At 49.9% G+C, this 17,014-nt stretch overlaps 3 protein-coding genes and 1 non-coding gene across 6 annotated transcripts; 1 reads left to right on the top strand and 3 right to left on the bottom strand.

The window, feature by feature from the left end:
• Nucleotides 1–830: 830 nt before the first annotated feature.
• Nucleotides 831–2,769, bottom strand: Sit1 (signaling threshold regulating transmembrane adaptor 1). Of its 2 annotated transcripts, none has more exons than XM_087550485.1 (5): nucleotides 2,301–2,769; nucleotides 2,040–2,083; nucleotides 1,894–1,952; nucleotides 1,709–1,770; nucleotides 831–1,617 (listed from the first exon to the last, which is right to left on the bottom strand). In XM_087550485.1, the coding sequence occupies exons 1-5, from the start codon at nucleotides 2,303–2,305 to the stop codon at nucleotides 1,269–1,271; spliced, it is 519 nt and encodes a 172-aa protein (XP_087406611.1). In that variant the 5' UTR covers nucleotides 2,306–2,769; the 3' UTR covers nucleotides 831–1,268. The 2 variants fall into 2 exon arrangements, with proteins under 2 accessions (XP_087406611.1, NP_001019515.1); NM_001024344.1 differs by having other exon boundaries at nucleotides 2,040–2,178; nucleotides 2,301–2,457.
• Nucleotides 2,770–9,617: 6,848 nt separating this feature from the next.
• Nucleotides 9,618–9,889, bottom strand: LOC148005763 (RNase MRP). Its single transcript, XR_015621514.1, has one exon.
• Nucleotides 9,890–10,194: 305 nt separating this feature from the next.
• Nucleotides 10,195–13,524, top strand: Ccdc107 (coiled-coil domain containing 107). Its single transcript, NM_001107957.2, is given in 6 exon segments — nucleotides 10,195–10,361; nucleotides 10,433–10,584; nucleotides 12,033–12,093; nucleotides 12,174–12,264; nucleotides 12,342–12,454; nucleotides 12,535–13,524. Coding segments are annotated over 6 exon segments (726 nt in total). The 5' UTR covers nucleotides 10,195–10,255; the 3' UTR covers nucleotides 12,738–13,524.
• Nucleotides 13,113–16,728, bottom strand: Arhgef39 (Rho guanine nucleotide exchange factor 39). Of its 2 annotated transcripts, none has more exons than XR_015619526.1 (9): nucleotides 16,533–16,728; nucleotides 16,294–16,388; nucleotides 15,964–16,084; nucleotides 15,652–15,770; nucleotides 15,030–15,100; nucleotides 14,659–14,787; nucleotides 14,146–14,224; nucleotides 13,846–13,934; nucleotides 13,113–13,724 (listed from the first exon to the last, which is right to left on the bottom strand). XR_015619526.1 is itself a non-coding variant. In NM_001106676.2 (9 exon segments), coding segments are annotated over 9 exon segments (1,035 nt in total). In that variant the 5' UTR covers nucleotides 16,671–16,687; the 3' UTR covers nucleotides 13,113–13,681.
• Between the last annotated feature and the right edge of the window lie 286 nt (nucleotides 16,729–17,014).

Here is a 17,014-nt window from a genome sequence, read left to right on the forward strand (position 1 = left end):
GGCGTAGACTTTGAACTCAGGCAGTCTGGCTCCCACGCCCACAGTCCTGATCTGTGGCCGACGTGCCAACAACTACAGCAAACCTTACAGAGCGGGAAGCGCAGGTTAAGACTAAAGCACTAGATGGGTGGCTCGCAGGGCAAGCTGGATAGAGGTTTTAAACTAGTGACAAGCAAAGCTATGGCCAGGACTGTGAGTGACAATTAAGAAGGTGGATTGGGGGCTGGAGAGATGGCTCAGCGGTTCAGAGCACTGACTGCTCTTCTAGAGGTCCTGAGTTCAATTCCCAGCAACTACATAGGGGCTCACAACCATCTGAGATCTGGTGCCCTCTTCTGGTGTGTCTGAAGACAGCTATAGTGCGGGGGAGGGGAGGGAACACTGGACCATTGCCATAGTGATGGGGAGACAAGAGACCAATAGAGGAATTTGGTAGACAGAATAAAACCATATCAACTGAAGTCAGTATAGGCATGGGTAGCCCCCATATGGGATGTGAGAGAACGGTTGCAGAAGCCGATGAAAGAGCTAGGCCAGAAGGTAGGGGCACAGTAATGGATAGAGTAGTTCAGGACTGGTGAGTTTTCAGACCCCACTAGCAATGGGGCAGCTCAGAGTATGAGTGCTGCAAATGTCTAGAATCAGGAATAGCACCTAGGTAAGGAGGTCTCCAGCCCTTCACCATCAGCATCTACCTCTTCAATCTTTTCCCAGCTAGGTACCCTCAGAAATGCTAGACACAATGCCAAACGAAGCTCACCCCCCCCACACACACACACACCCTGTAGAAGTCTGTTACAGACCTGCAGCTTCTGGTTAAAAGACAAACATGTTTTGAGATGCTTTATTCGAAAACCAGGAGACGCCAGAGGCCACAGCATGAAGGCTATTCTCTGTCCAGGGTTTTCGGGTCAGAAACCAAACCTGGGACCTTAGGAGCCTTCCAGCTGTGGGCTCCCATGCATGACAACCACCCACATCCTCCCTGGCGTTTACCCACTCCTCCCTGCCCACTTCCTGTGTCTGAGGAGACAATGAGGTATCTGGGTAAGCTTAGAGAGAACATGGGGAACCTTGTTAAACCCTAAAAGGAGCGAAAGGTGTGAACCAACGACTTTGGGGGCTTACAGGAGCCCATAGGAAAGGTAAGTGCGGAGGGGATCTCCCTTTGCAAATCTGTCCTCAGAAAACCCGGAGCATTCCTACTCTGAGATGTATGTATGTCGTCATCCAACTTAGGAAGTTCAGAGTAGGCCATCACCTGTCACTCAGCAAAGTCTCAATGTCCTGGAGATGGTTAGAAACCAGGCATACCCTAGCCATGGCAGCAGGAGTCCCTGACCCAGCAGCTGAGCCATGGGCGCCCACGGTTCCAGGTCCTCCTCAGCTGGGTGCAGGCTGGCTGTTGGCATAGGCTTGATCTGGGAATGAAGCACGGGCTCTGCGTGTCTGGGCACACACGGAGGCATAAAGTTCTGGCTCAGGGCCTGAGGCCTGGGGCTTTGGCTCAGAGTCCAGCACCACCTCGCAGTACTTGATGGGGGTCCCAGAGCTGGGGATCCGACCTTGGGCTGGTCGCAGCTGCAGACTCGTGTAACACGTGGCCTCCTCTGCTCCCTGGAGATGCGAGGCTGTTAGCTGGTCTCTACACCCTCGGGGATCATCCCTGTTTCCTTCCCTCCCCTTTTCTTCAGCCCGGCTGACTCACCCTGGCAAGGCCTCCGGAGGATGGGTCCTGCTCTTCTGACCTTGATTCTTCCGACAGCCGTCCTGGGACAAGGGCACAGGAATCTCGTCAACTTCTGATTGCCCCAGGCGTCTCCATTCCCATCTTCATCCCATGAACTAGGAGCCGGCCCTTGAGCCCTGTTCCTCCCCGACCGCATTGCCTACCTGTCTGTAAATAGTGCAGGTTCCCATACAGGGGAACTTCTTCCACGGACCTTCCAGAGCTGCAGCACAGAGTTTGGGAGTGAGTGGAGGACTTTTTAGTTAAGAGGGAGCTCTCAGTTAACCCATCCCCGTTATTCTTCACTCACGGTGGTCCCTGTTCCTCCTGGGTCCTTCTCCGACCACGGGTCCACTGGGACAAGAGTGCAGCCAATGAGATGAGAAGCAGCATTGTCACAACCCCAAAGAGGGCCCACAGTCCCCACGCCTGGGTGATGGAGGGAATCCCTGTGGATGCGAGTGGATGTGGGCTGTTACTACCCTACACAAACCCCTTCCCCAGCCAGTATCAGATGGAATGCGGAACCACATAACCCCTCCCCCAGGAGTCCCTGCCCCGCCCAGCTTACCCCATGCTAGATCAGCTGTGGTACAGTTGTTCTCTCTGCTCATGACTGCTGCTGGTGTGAGAGTCGGGGGTCAGTCCCACTTATGGCCTGACAGTTGTCACAGCCCCGACAACCCCAATGTCTCCTTAAACTGGGCCTCCACAGCTCAGCATCACCAACACTCACAGTGTTGCTGGTTTCCGGAGAGGAAGGCACAGAGGAGGGATGAGCAAAAGAACAAAGACCCCGCCCTGCGCCTGCACCTGCATCACCCTGAGCTCTCAAATCTCTGAAAGTCCCATGGCCCTGCGTCCCCTTCGCCAGGGAGCAGGCGCGGGCCTGAGTGTTCCGTACCGCCTGCAGCTGAGTCCATGGAGACTCTGAAGAGCAGCGGTTACTGAGACAGGACTAACGAGGACAGGAGCCCTTAGCCATGGGATGACCACCATTTCTCTCTGGCTCACATTGTCAAGAAGGAGATGTATGCCTCGGAGGGCGTGGCTTTAGAATTCACAGTTCCACTACCGGAAATGGTTGTGTTTGTTTCTGTAGCCCAGGCTGGCTTCAAACTCATTATGAACCTGAACTCCTGACCTCCCTCCACCAAGTTCTGGAATTACAGCCAATGGAGGACCATTATGCCCAGCTGAGAAATAGCTGTGTGTGTTGTTGTTGTTGCTAGTGTTGTAATCCGGAGTTGGAAGGTAGAGGAGGCTAGAGACCTTCCTTTGCAGTTATTCACTAGCTAGAGAGACTAGTAGAGGGCTCCAGGGCTCTGTTTCAGGGGTGGGGCTGGGGCTGAGTAGGGGCTAGCTCAGTCGGTGAAGGACTTGCCTAGAAATTGTGAAGACCCGAATTTGAGTCTCCAACACCCGCATAAAAACCAAGGTCAGTGGCACACTTCTGGAACTTCAGCCTTTCACGGTGGAGGGGAGACAGAGTGGATCGCTATGGCTCACCGGCCAGCCAGTCTAACTGCATCAGTGAGTTCCCTGTTAGGTTAGAGGCCCTGTCTTAAAGAATAGAGGGTAAGAGAGAAGACATAAGAAGTCAATTTCCAGGACACACACACACACACACACACACACACACACACACACACACACAGAGAGAGCTTTTTAATTGTTTTACAGATCTTGGTTCTAAATTGCTTTGAACAATGATGAGTTTCTATGGTTTGTTTGTTTCAGCTTAGCACTGGGGTGGGAGCAGGGTCTTATGTAACCCAGGTTCAATGTGCAGTGGACACTGGCCTTGAACTGCTCCACCTCCTGAGGGCTGGCACTGAAGACTTACTCAGCTAAATCCAGCTCTGTTGCTTCTCTTTTTTAAAAAATATTGTAAAACAGGTGTGTGGTGGCTTACGTATAATCCCAGGACACTAAATTAGAGACCGGCTGGACTACACATGGAGCTATAAACAAGTGAATAAAACATTGGTTCTATCTAGAACCTGATTTACAGAGCAGCTGGTTATGCAAGGGGCCCTTGGCACAAGCAGATCCCTCTACGTATGTTTGTATCTAGAATCAGGTCTTTGAAGAGTTTGAAATTGTTAAGGTTTGGTTTTGTTTGGTTTTGTTTTGGGCACAGTGCCTTCAACACCACAGATAACTAAATATTTTTACTCTTCAACCAGTCGATTTAAAATAACCAAGTCAAGCTGGACATGATGCCTCACGCCTTTAAACCTAGCATTCAAAAGGCAGAGACAGGACATTCTCTATGAGTGCAGCCTGGTCTGTGATAGAAAGTCCCAGCCCAGACAAGGCTACGAAATGTTTATATAGGAGCATCTATACATCCGTGAAATAAATAGGGATGGGCTAAGGGCAGCAGCTCACTGGTACAGCTCCTCCCGACTGTGTTCAGGACCTTGGGTTCCTCCCCAGCCTCAGCCCCTGGCTCAAAATTTAAGACAAATAAATTTGGGGCTGGCAAGATGGCTCAAAGGTTAAGAGCACTTGCTGCTCTTGCAGAGGACCCAGGTTTGATTCCCAGCAGTCACCTGAAGGCCAACAACCATCTGTAACTCCAGTTCCAGGGGGTCCGACATTCTCTTCGGACTGACAAGGGTACCGGGCAAGCACGTGTCATGCAAGCACCCATGAGGGCAAAAAATCCCAATGGCTCAGCCCTGTTAGGAGTGCCAGTTACTTTTCTAGAGGACCAGAGTCTGATTCCCAGAACCCATACGGTCGTTGACAACCATCTCTAAATCCAGTTCCAGGGGACCTGACGCCCTCTTCAGGCTGCTCTGGGCACCAGGCATGTAAGTGATACACAGACAGATATGCAGGTAAAACACCCATACCATTTATGAAATAAAAATTTTAAAAAATCTTAAAAAACAAAAATATTTGAAAACACTATATAAAATAAATAAATCTAAACAAACAAACAAAAACAGGGAAAAGTGAAGGTTGCAACATACAGGGACCAGGTCCTGGCTTCAATCCCCAGAGTCAGTAAATAAATAAAACTAAAAATTTTGGAATAGTGATTATAAATTTGAGAAAAAAATAAACCTGTTACTTAATTCCTAATTTCTTCATTCGAGGTGACCATTTGGCATTTTAATTTATATTTAAGGTTTTCTGAAATTCATTCTAAAATGTGAATTTTTGGCTAAATTTTTCCTTACATTTAAGACATTTTCTAGTCATTATTTATCTTGCTTCATATAAAAGAAACTTTTTAATAAATTATGTGTATGGGTTTTGTGTGGTGTGTGTGTGTGTGTGTGTGTGTGTGTGTGTGTGTGTGTGTACATATGCCTTTGGAGGCCAGAGGGCATCAGATCCCTTGAAGCTGGAATTACAAGTAACTTTTAGCCACCAGACCTACATGCTGAGATCCAAACACATATCCTCTGGAAGAACAAGAAATGCTTTTAACTACTGAGCCATCCCTCCAGCCCCTAAGAGAAACTTTTCCCCTTTTTTTTTTTTTTTTTTTTTTGTTCTTTTTTTCGGAGCTGGGGACCGAACCCAGGGCCTTGCGCTTCCTAGGCAAGTGCTCTACCACTGAGCTAAATCCCCAACCCCTAAGAAAAACTTTTAAAAGTGAAATTTAAGTGCCTCCAGGTAGCTCAGTAAGATTGTTATAGAGGCATGAGAACTTGGGTTTGAATCCTCAACACTCACCCCTGTGTTAGGAGCTGGGTTCTCTGGCCTGCCAGTCTGGACAAAATGGTAAGGAAGACATTCAGTGACCTTCTTACCTCCACTTGTGTGTGCATGGGTGCACACATCCATATACACTACACACAAAAAGAAATAAACTCTAAAAAAGCAAAACTTAAAACACTGCTCACCACTTCTGTCAACATGAAGATCAGCCTACTTTCTTTAAAATGTAATCATGTAATCACTAAAGTCATTAAGATCCATTACTGTTTCTTGTTCTGTAGTTAATTTAAAATTGCTAACTATATACATCTTTACACTATATGTATCTACAGAGTTCAATACTTTTAAGATTGTGTTTATATAGCTACAGAGTTTTTTATTATGTATACATGTTCGTTCTGCCCATATGCCAGAAGAGGGCATCAGATCCCAGTACAGATGGTCATGAGCCACCGTGTAATTGCTGGGAATTGAACTCAGGACCTCTGGAAGAGCACCCAGTGCTCTTAACCACTGAGCCATCTCTCCAGCCCCAGAGTTCAATATTTTTAAAATTATGTTTCCTATCTGTGTCTTGCCTGGTTTTTATTTTTATTTTATTGAAAATGATATTGCCACTTAGAGAATTTTTTAAAATATCTCCTCAGGACTGGAGATGTAACCCCATTGATAGCATACTTGCCTAATAAGCAGACAGGCTGGCAGTTGACAGCCAGTACCTAATGAATGCACACCTGCCATCCCAGCACTCAGGAGGTAGTAGAACCTAGAGGATCAGAAGTTCAAGGCCAGCTTTGCCTATATAGCATGCTCAAGGCCAGACTGGATTGCATTGACTTTTGCCTGGGTGTCAAATGCACTAAGTATAGCCTTGATTTTCTTATCAGCACTTAAAAGAGCTGATGAGAAAAGGCACTTGGGTGGTGAGATGGTGGGAGAGTGAGTTGGCAGCCAATTTGGGTTATGAGTTCGAATCCAGACTAAACTACATAGCAAGAACTTGTTTAAAAAAAAGGCAGAAGAGGAGGAGGAGAGGAAGAGTAGGAGGAGGAGGAAGAAGAGGAAGAGGAGGAAGAGGAAGAAGAAGAAGAAAGAAGAAGAAAGAAGAAGGAGGAGGAGGAGGAAGGAGAGGAGGAAGAGGAGGGGAGGGAATGAAATTTGAAAGCAAATGGATGGAGCTAGAAAAAATCATCCTGAGTGATGTAACCACACCCAGAAAGACAAACATAGTAACACAAGTGGACCTTAGCTGTTAAGTAAGAGATAATTATGCTACAATCCACAAACCTAGAGAGGCCGAGTAGTTAGGAGAGCTCTAAGCAGGGTACATGGATCTCCCTGGGAAGGGGAACTGGAACAGATGTGTTGGTTCTGTTGCTGAGGGTGGGTGGGGATGGGAGCAGGAGGGATCAGGTGGGAGAGGAATGGAGGGAGAGAGCACTGGGAGAGATGGTGAATTGGGGAGGGAGTGCACATTTCAGGGTGAGGTAGGAACCCAGGACAATGGAAACTCCCTGGAACCCATGTGGAGGGTGACCTTAGGGAGGACTCCTAGTAACTGGAGGATACAGAGCCTGAACTGGCCATCTTCTGTAACCAAGGCTTCCAGTGGAGGGACTGGGACACCAACCCAGCCACAACATCTTTGACCTGCAATCTATCCTGCCTGCAAGATGTGCAGGGGTAGGGGAAAAGCAGGCACAGACTTTGTAACAGTGCCAACCATAACTGGTGTAAACTGAGACCCTCTCATGAGAGGTAGCCCATGCCTGACACTGCCTGGATGACCAGGGACTAGAGGTTGGATAGCCCAGAGACCTAGCATACAGGGGGAGAAATCAATGAAGTCACTCCTAATTGTCACATAGCTAACACAATTGTCCTCTGCGAAGCTTCCTCTGGCATCTGATGGGAGCAGATGCAGAGACCCACAGCCAAACATTAGGCAGAGAGGCTCCAAATCGGAGCTTATCCAGCCCCTCCCCCTTGGAGCTCAGGGAACCCCTGAGGAAGAGGGGGAAGAACTGTATAAGCCAGGGAAGGGTCCAGAACACAAGAACACAGCCCACAGATCATCTAAGCAGGGCTCCCAGGGGCTCCCAGAGACTGAAGTAGAAATCACAGAGCCTGTGCTAGGTCCTTCACATATATGCCATGGTTGCTAACTCGGTGGTTTTGTGGGCTCCTAACAGCAGGAGTGGGGGTGTCTCTGACTCCTTTGCCTGCTCTTGGGACCCTTTTTCTCCTACTGGGTTGCCTCACCCAGTCTTTTTTTTTTTTTTTTTTTTTTTTGGTTCTTTTTTTTCGGAGCTGGGGACCGAACCCAGGGCCCTGCGCTTCCTAGGTAAGCGCTCTACCACTGAGCTAAATCCTCAGCCCCGGCCTCACCCAGTCTTGATATGAGGGTCTGTGTCTGGTCTTGTTGTATCTTGTTATGCCGTGTTTGGTTGATATTCCTAGGAGGTCTGCTCTTTTCTGAAGGGAAATGGAGGTGATGGCAGAAGAGGGGGAGGGGAAACTGCAACCAGAATGTATTGTATGAGAGAAGACTAAATTTTTAAAATGAATAAGTAAAATTCTCAACTATTAATTTTTTTTTTAAGTTTGGAGACAAGGTTTCTCTGTGTAGCTCTGTCTGTCTTGGAACTTCCCTCTATAGACCATGCGGTCTTCAAACACAGAGAGAGATCCACCTGCCTCTGCCTCCAGAGTGCTGCAGTTAAAGCACGAGCCACTGTGCCCTGACGTTTCATAAAAATCTTGATCGACTGATTCTTTGGGGGTGGAGCCAGAGGTAGAAGATCTGGCAATAGTGGCCAAGAGTTCTCTAAGTAGCCATCTGAGCCAGGCATTGTGACACAGGCCAGAAAGCTAAGGCAGAAGGAGTATGCGTTTGGATCTAGCCTGGGCTAAAGCATGAGACCCTTTCTCAAACTAAAGTAAAACAAAGACAAGCAGCTGGGGCTATAGCCAAGTGGTAGACTATTTGCCTGGCATGTGTGAGGACGTTGGCTAGATGCCTCTGTACCATCAAAATGAAACAACAAAACCTTATTCCGAAGACCAGGCTTGGTGATACACAGTTATAGTCCCCGCACACGGGGAGAAAAAGCAGGGGTTTCAGAAGTCCTAGAGCATGTTTGGCTGTATACATAAGGAGTTCTGAGGCCAACCTGGACTACCTCACTCAAAACTCCGAAAAGAAAAGGCAGCCATCAGGGAGAATCATTTGTACCAGTAGAATGGACCTGAATTTATTCACCCCAAACTGGCAACAACTCCAGGTTTCCATCTCTCTTCTTTCCCATCCAAGCTATCTCGGAGCAATCAGACTTTAACAATTCCTATTGCCCTGCCCTGCCCTGCCCTGCCCTGCCCTGCCCTGCCCTGCCCTGCCCTTCTGCCCCCCTCTATGGAAAAACAAGACTCCCTGTTTTAGTCATTTAGTCACATGTACCCCTTGCCTGGTGATTGCCGAGTCCTGGAGCCAGAGACGCTAATGGAATGTGTTTATTCCGTCAGAGAACTGTCGATCTAGGTGGGAAGATGGCCCTGTGTAACACAGGAAAACAAGGAAAGAGGGTGTGCCCGCCTCATCTCTAGTAAACCCAGCACTCCAGAGACTGGAGCAGGAGGATCTTGGGTTTTAGGCCAGTGAAGGCTGCTGAGACTGTCTCAAACAACACAGCGTGGAGCAGACAGTGTAACACTCTGTCTTAGTTCTTTGTTCGTTTTTGAGAGAGGGTCTCACTATGTAGACCGGGCCTTAAATTTATAGAGATCTGCCTGCCTTTGTCTCCCCACTGCTGAGATTAGAGAAAGTGGTGCCACATCTGGCAGCTCTGTGAATCTCGTGCTACTACAAAAATCCCAGCATTTGAGAAACAGAAGCACAAGGGTCAGGAGTTCTAGGCCAGCCTTGGCTAAAGGAGACCCAGAAGAACCTAGTTCTATTGACCTTTTGGGTCGTTGTGAACATTTATTCATTGTCAAGTTCTTCTAGCAACAAGTGACTAGGCTCGGACAGTAAAATGGGAAAAAAGACATAGTCCTACTCTCTTTGGACTAACACCCTAAAAAAAGAATTATAGCTATTAAAGAACGAATAAACTAGGTCAGACTTGTTTCCTTTTTCCAGACTTGTTTCCTTTTTCTTTCTTCTTCCTTGATTACTGTCATTTCCATCTGTACGTTGTATAAAAGAGCAGCCGCGCTGAGAATGAGCCCCGTGTGGTTGGTGCGTACAAGGTCGCACTGCCTGCGTCACTAGGAGAACTGACGGATGACACCCCGCCGCACGCCGCTCGGCTCGCCCCGGAGGGGTCGCTTCTTGGCGGGCTAACAGTGACTTGCGGGGGAAGCCTACGCGCGTGTGCACGCGGCACTCTCTGCCCATGGTCCGGGGACTTTCCCCTAGGCGAAAGGATAAGGAACAAGGTCCCCCGTACGTAGCCTAGGAAACAGGCCTTCAGAGCGAGCTTCCTTGTTTTGTTGGCGCGGCCATTTTATGGCTCTACGAGACGCATTATTTTATGTTTGTGGTGAGAAAATTGGTCGTTTTAGGTCTAAAAGCAACGAGCCATTGTTTTTAGGTATACTTTAGGCAGAAAGATCCCGGATACATAATTGTTTAAGAAAACTATAAATAGATAGGGCATTAATTAATGTAGGAAAGTTAGGTGGGTGTGGTTTATGCAAATATAGTTTAACCCACTCTGAGATGGGCGTGGCTACCGTGAGTGATCCAGAACCGGAGTAGTTGTGGTCTCCTGCGCGTGCGCTCTACGACCGGAGGCCCAGCGGTGGAACGCGGGGACCTCCGTGCACTATTCTGGTGGGCCAGGCATGGCGGGCGCTGGCCCGGTGTTGAGTATTCTGGGGCTGCTGCTTGTGTCTGCTCTGTTTGGCGTCCTCGGAGAGCGCCCCAACCCCGATCTGGGGGCACACCCAGGTACCAGCGAGAGCTGCTGGAGGGAGACTGGGACTGCCTGGTAGAGGCTGACCGATGGCTTTAATCCACAGAACGCCGCTCCCAGGTCGGTCCCGGGGCCACCGAACCTCGGCGGCAGCCGCCACCCAAGGACCAGCGCGAGCGGGCCCGGGCCGGATCGCTGTCTTTGGGCGCGCTGTACACCGCAGCCATCGTGGCTTTTGTGCTGTTCAAGTGTTTGCAGGTGCGGTACGGCTGTGGGTTGTGGGATTCCTGGGCCTTAATCTCCTGGGGGCGCCACGGTGCCAAGACACCGCTTCCTGACTACTTGTAAAATGAAGACTAGTTCCTTGGTTTTTCCATATTATAGGGGCATTCAAGGATCCAGAGAGGTAATGGATATAAGGGGGCTGAGAAATTGTAGCTAATAACCGTTACTTTTACTCCTCCCTCCAGTGAAGAGCGATTTTCATACTGGAGCTCATGTAAGTGAGATTTTAACCCAACTTGTATCAATATGCAAAAAATGAAGTTACTGATAAAGCACCAACCTTGGCCCAAGGGGTTAATCACTGCAGGAACAGTGTCTAGTGTACCAGACCACCAAGCGGTTTCGTATTCTCCTTGGGAAGGAAGCCCTGAAATGTGAACTGACAGTACATTCGGCTGGATTTGAAACTGTTGAAATGGTTTTGCCTCTGGTCAATTACTTGCAGTAGGAAATAGAGACTGAACTAATTAGTAACATAAAACTAGATGAGATTAACGAGCCCAAGCAGACTTGACAGGCTAGGATGAAGACTGGAATTTAAAGATAGATTAATAAATACTAGCGGGGCGTAGTGTTGGACGCCTTTAATCCCAGCACTCAGGAGACAGAAGCAGAAAGAGCTTTATGAGTTCGAGGCCAGCCTCTACAGAGCTGGTTCGAGAATACCCAGAGAAACCCTGTATCAAAACCAAAACAAAAATGTCCTATTCTATTCCTGTCTTATGGGGTTAAGCAGCCAGGAAGAAGAAGTTCAGGACCGGTGGAAGAGATCTAGGCATTGCAGCTGACGTTTTCACGGTGTGTTATAATAGCCCACTTTCCAATGAAAGGCTCTGAATGGAGGCTTGTGCTTTATCTACCCATCAGAACACTGGGAGAATTGTATCCTAAAAATAAACCATAGGGCACCGCCTTTAAGAGCAAAGAGCACTATATAGTTGGTTTTTGGGTTTTTGGGGGGGGGGGCTTTTTGTTTGTTTGTTTGTTGTTTAATCTGTAATGGGGGTAATGCGAATTGAACAGATTGAGAATTTTTTTTTTACCAGCAAAGACTGCAAGAACAGGACCTGGTGACACAGTCCTGTTATTCCAACTACTCTGGGGGAGGATTGTAAGTTCCAAGGCCTGTCTGGACAATTTAGCAAGACTCTATCTCAAAGACAGCGAAGGGTAGGGATGCTAAATAAGGAGGCAGGGATAGGAGCAGGCTTCAGAGTCCTACTGCAGGAATCTGAAGTTTCACATTCCGGAGCATGCTTCAGCAGTCTGGCCATGTGTGGGCATCCGGACGTGTCACTTCATGCTCTGGGTAAGCAGCTGGGCTAGAAACATCTGTGATTCTCTGTGGTGGGTGCCCAGAGCTCTCTCTATGGCTCCTCTCTCCACTGGCTCTTAGGTGCCTTTATCTGCTTCCACAGCAGGGCCCAGATGAGGCTGCTGTCCCCCGAGAGGAAAAAAACAAGAAGAAATCCTCACAGTCAGGTGAGCGATTAGTGGTGGTTTCTGGGAGTGGAGTAGATGGGAGGCTGCAGGAGTAACCATACCATTTACCTTTCTCCCAGAACAACAGCTGGTGCAGCTGACCCAACAGCTGGCCCAGACAGAAGAGCACCTGAACAACCTGATGACCCAGCTGGATCCCCTCTTTGAGCGGTGAGAATCTGTGGGGTGGGTGAGGTGGGAGCCAGGGAAACCAACTGAGCAGCCCCCCTGAGTGGATGTTTCTACAGGGTGACTACTTTGGTTGGAACCCAGCGGGAACTTCTAAACGCAAAATTAAAGACCATCCACCACCTTCTACAAGACTGCAAGCCTGGCATAGGGGTGGAAGCTCCAGAACCAGGTAAAAGGTTGGGAGGTATCTATCTGATGGCTGGGAGACAATGGCTGTGAAACTGGAGCAAGCTGGTATTTCCCTCACAGAAGCCCCCATACACTTTCCGGAGGACCTGGGGAAAGAAGACCAAGAAGATGCTGGAAACAGTCAGGCCTGGGAAGAACCCATAAACTGGAGCTCAGAGACATGGAACCTAGCTCCTTCCTGGGAAGTGGAGCAGGGGCTGAGGAGAAGGTGGCACAAGACAAAGGGTCCAGCAGTAAATGGGGGACAAGCACTGAAGGTTTAGTAAAAACAGTCGTCTTGGGATTGGGGATTTAGCTCAGTGGTAGAGCACTTCCCTAGAAACTGCAAGGCCCTGGGTTGGGTCCCCAGCTCCGAAAAAAAGAAAAAGGAGGAAAAACAAAACAACAACAACAAAAAAAACCAGTTGTCTCATACTAGGTCTTCCTCTGTGCTTTTCCCACTCCCAGCTGTACACACACACACACACACGGTGCATAAGCCAAGCGGGCTTCCCTTATTAGGAAAAGAGACTGCCTTTCAGAATGTGAATGGAGAAGACAGACAGTGGGAGCTACAGTTCCCTTGTGTTCCCGAGGCTACCGATGTGCCAGCCACCGAGGCTCAAACTCGGTTTTCTCATGGTTTAGACAGAAAGGCCTTTGCAAAAACAAAACAGCAGCACTTTATTAAAATCCAGTGAGGAAATAAATTATAGAACTTTTACATCATAGGAGGTAGTTCAAGAGGATCTGGAGTTTAAGGCCACCCTGGGCTACATGAAACTTTGTCTCAAGAAAAACAAAACTATGTACAGTAGCCAGGTACGGCAGCACACACCTATACACCCAACACCTGAGAGGCTGAGGCAGGAGGCATTCAAGTTCACTGTCAGCCTGGGTCACATAGTAAGATCCTTTCTCAAAAATAAAACAAACCATAGGCAACAACAAAATGGCCTCCTTTACAAAGCCGCAAATGTGATAACAGCTGGCCACAGACCACAGGAGCTTTACAGCCCCGCCCCACCCCACCCCCAGTGGCATGGCATTAAAGGGGCTTGTTCAACTGAGGCTCAATTGAAGTGCATTCCCGTTTGTTCTTGGCTCTGCCCTAGCCCTGAGGATCCCGAGTTCTGGAATTGGTAAGATTCTTCGTAGGCATGCCCAGCTGCCACGTGTACCCCAGGATAGCTGTGAATGTGGCCCAGCACATTTGTAGGTGACAAGGTCATGTTGCAGGGACACTTCTGTGGGCTGAGTTCTTCTGGCTTCTGTGGGAAGAAAACAGTCTGGGCACTAGAACACGTGCTGTATTCACAGAGGTGGGGAGGCCCTGCTGTGAGAGAAGCTGCCCCCATCCCCTGCCCTTCACAGCACGCTCCCACGGCTTACCGAATAGCCTGAGTCAGACTGTGGTACCATTGTGACAGCTCCTCCTGGTCAGTAGACATAAGCAATAGCTTCTCGTGGGGAAAGGACAGCTAGGGAGAAACCACTTAGTTCAGAGCAAGTCAGGCCGAGGGCCTCACTGGTTCCATGATACTAACTCAGGGATGAGGCTATGACTACGTATGAAACCTTAGCCCCAACAATCCCCATATCCTCATGAAAAGGGAGCTAGCCCAAGTGATGGGCTGGTCTACAACTACTTCAGGTATATTTGGGGGCCCAGATGTCCCATCTACTACTTACACTGAGCAAACCACCACAAGGTCCTCCCGAATGGCCAAAGACCCTGCTAAGCTGGCACTGGGTCATAGGGTACAGGGCTCTGCAGACAAAGGTGCCACTCTTCAGCAGGTGCAGTGGGGGCCGGGGCTTGGCCATGAGGAGCGCATCAGAGAAAAGGAAGAACATCCGGGGCCGAGGCTCCCCGGTGGGAGGCACTACTAAAAGCCAACCCTGTCGTAGGAACCAGCGTCCTTGAAAAAGAGAGCCATTACTGTACAGCTCAAGAATCCACGGGAACACAAGAGCCAGGAAGTTGGGGCAGCAGTGGGGTGGGGAGAAGAGAGTAATGTTACTGTGTGCCTATGTCGAGGGCAGAGAACAACTGCAGTCAGTTCTCTTCTTCTACCTTTATGTGGGGTCCATATGCATTACCCACTGAGCCATCTTGCCAGCCCAACATGCTGGCATTGTAGAGGAAGAGAAATGAATATCAAGGGGCAACTGAAGACCGAAGGGGCAGAGTCCGTGGCCTACCTGAAGTAAGCCCTTTTGCCTTGCGTCCACTGAGTAGAGCCTGAACACGCAGCAGATGCTGCTCATTCTTCCGATTCTGGCCGATGGCATGGACCTTCTGGGCAGTCTCACTTACCAGGCGGGCAGCCCCTGGAACAACACCCGGTGCCTCACTTCCAACAGAAAGTTGGCTTTGAGTGGCTCTTGGAGGTAAATGGCAGCTAGTCTGGGTGTGGGGGAGGGGCTCTGAGTCGGATTCTAGCTTCTTGGAGCAGTAAGGGACACTGTACAGTCAATGGGAGATGGGGACATACCAGACACTGTTGGAGGTCAGAACCAGAGAGGCAATCAGGGCAGGCAGCCCCTGCCTGAGTTGAGGAACTAGAACCTACGTGTGAGCTGTTGGTAGTCAGAGCTGTTGGGAACTGTGTTTTCAGCCAAAGCCACCACAAGATTCTCATACCTGAAAGTGAACAGTTGGAAGGGAAGGAAGGGAAGTAGAGTCAGGCAAAAGGCCCTGGCTTCAGATGACCTGAAGGTCAGCTCCCTGACATTCATTTCTTAACTGTGGGTCAGGAAAGGCCCAGCTCCTCTGTTGCCCCTCTTTAACCTGGGACTCCGAGCCTGGGCTCCCATTATACCTCCATCCTACGCTGAAGACTCAGGAGGCTGGGTCAGAGGATGAAACCAAATCCAACCAAGGAGGCTCCCACAGACAACCCCTCATCTCCCTGAGCTTTTCCAGAGAGCCTGTCTCAGACCTTGGTGCAGGTCCGTCCCTGTCCATTACCCCCCCACCCCCCACCCCCCGTTCAGGATACAGTCCTACAGCGCTGGACCTGATGCTTCAGACCCTGGATACCCATGGGTCCATGTTCTCTGGTAAAAGCTTCTTAGAAGCAATTTGGCCCAGGAAAGCAGACTTGGGACAGAGCCTACAGCATCTCCACAAAACTGTCGGCCTCAGTGATGCAGCCTGGGGTGGCTAATTCCAGCCTAGAGGGGTTTACTCACTGCTGGAGCCGCTGCAGAGGCAGAGGGAGCAGGTCCTGGAGCTGAAGACCCCTAAATTCAGGGCGACCTTCCTGAAGCCGCACAAACCTCCGAAACCGCTTATTCTTCTTCAGCTGCTCCTGGGTTAAGAGAAAGAGTTCTCATCAGGGAACGAAGTCACTCCTGGTATTACAGCCAGCAAGCTCTGCACTCCCACCGGGAAACCTGGTTCTCCTAGAGATGTTAGCAAGGAGCTGGGTTCTAATGCAAGAAACTAATTAGTTTAGGTCTCTAAAATAAGGGGGAAGGAGGAAGAGACAGATTGCAGATTACCTGAAGGGTAGTCTGAGACCTCTCTGCATTGGCAGCAAATTGGGTGTAGAGCTCTAGGTGGGGGCAGAAGCCTTGTAGCCCAGGCCCCCACTGTCCTTCTTCCAAGTAGGGAAGCAGCTCTCTGTGTGGGCAAAGGGCAGTAAAAGAGCAAGCCAACAACTACTCCACACTCCCTCATTTCCCATAACCCTGCCTCGGAGGGAGTGCTATCCCATTTTACAGCTGGAGATGAGGGCAGGTTAAGGCATTGTGCCAACCCCACAGGTAAGAAAGTTGGCAGATGAACTTGGCCTTTCTACTGCTCCCTCCCCCTGCAACTCTTCCACTCACAGGCTGGCGGCATAGATGAGCTCCCAGGTCCCAAACAGGGTCTGGCGCTCAGGTGGTCGTAGTGTCCCTTTGGCTTTCAGGATCCCCAGGAAGTACTGTGGAGGGAAAGAATACAACTTTCTTGGTTTGTAGCAAGAGGAAGCCAACGTTAGGTGCAGCCAGAAACTGTAGAAGTCATTCTGAATTCCCGACCTCCGGGAAGCAAGGTCTGCGACACCCACACCCGCACCGAGCCCCACCGTGGCCACCAGCCCCAGTTGTTCCTGGTAGCGCCGCTCGGTCTCCAGCAGCTCCCGAGCTGTGCAGACACGTTTCCGTTCCCAACGAGCACGCTGCTGTCGCACCGGGCAGCACTCGGAGGAACCGAGACTCTCCATGCTTGACCCAGGATTTTAGGCTTCCCAGAGCGTCGCGCCGCAGATTCAAATTCCAACCGCTCGGTGGGCGGGGCCGCGGGGGTGAGGCCCAGGAGCCGAGCGCGCAGCAGAGAGCGTGCGCGGGCAGCCGCTAGCGGGGCGGGGCTCCTCTGCCTGTGTCCGCCCCACTCGCCAGGGCGGCGCTATAAGTGCCCGCCGAGGTCGCGCGAGTCCCAGGTGTGGCATCGGTGCCAGGCGCTAAGGTGACACAACGATCTGAACAGGGAGAAAGGAGACTCCAAAATGCAGACATTGACAAGGCTTCAGTGTCTAACTGCAGAATTGGGAAAGTGGGGATAATTAAG

Source organism: Rattus norvegicus, chromosome 5 (assembly GCF_021556685.1).
Source record: "Rattus norvegicus strain SHRSP/BbbUtx chromosome 5, alternate assembly SHRSP_T2T, whole genome shotgun sequence".
Classification (NCBI taxonomy): Eukaryota; Metazoa; Chordata; class Mammalia; order Rodentia; family Muridae; genus Rattus; species Rattus norvegicus.

What these genes read in the sequence shown, in the direction of transcription:
- Sit1 (NM_001024344.1), bottom strand. Translation starts at nt 2,343, where the DNA reads ATGAGCAGAGAGAACAACTGTACCACAGCTGATCTAGCATGGG. An exon ending in CAGGAGGAACAGGGACCACC is followed by an intron (nt 1,953 to 2,039) that starts GTGAGTGAAGAA and finishes TCTGTGCTGCAG; the next exon opens with CTCTGGAAGGTCCGTGGAAG. An exon ending in CCTGCACTATTTACAGACAG is followed by an intron (nt 1,771 to 1,893) that starts GTAGGCAATGCG and finishes CCCTTGTCCCAG; the next exon opens with GACGGCTGTCGGAAGAATCA.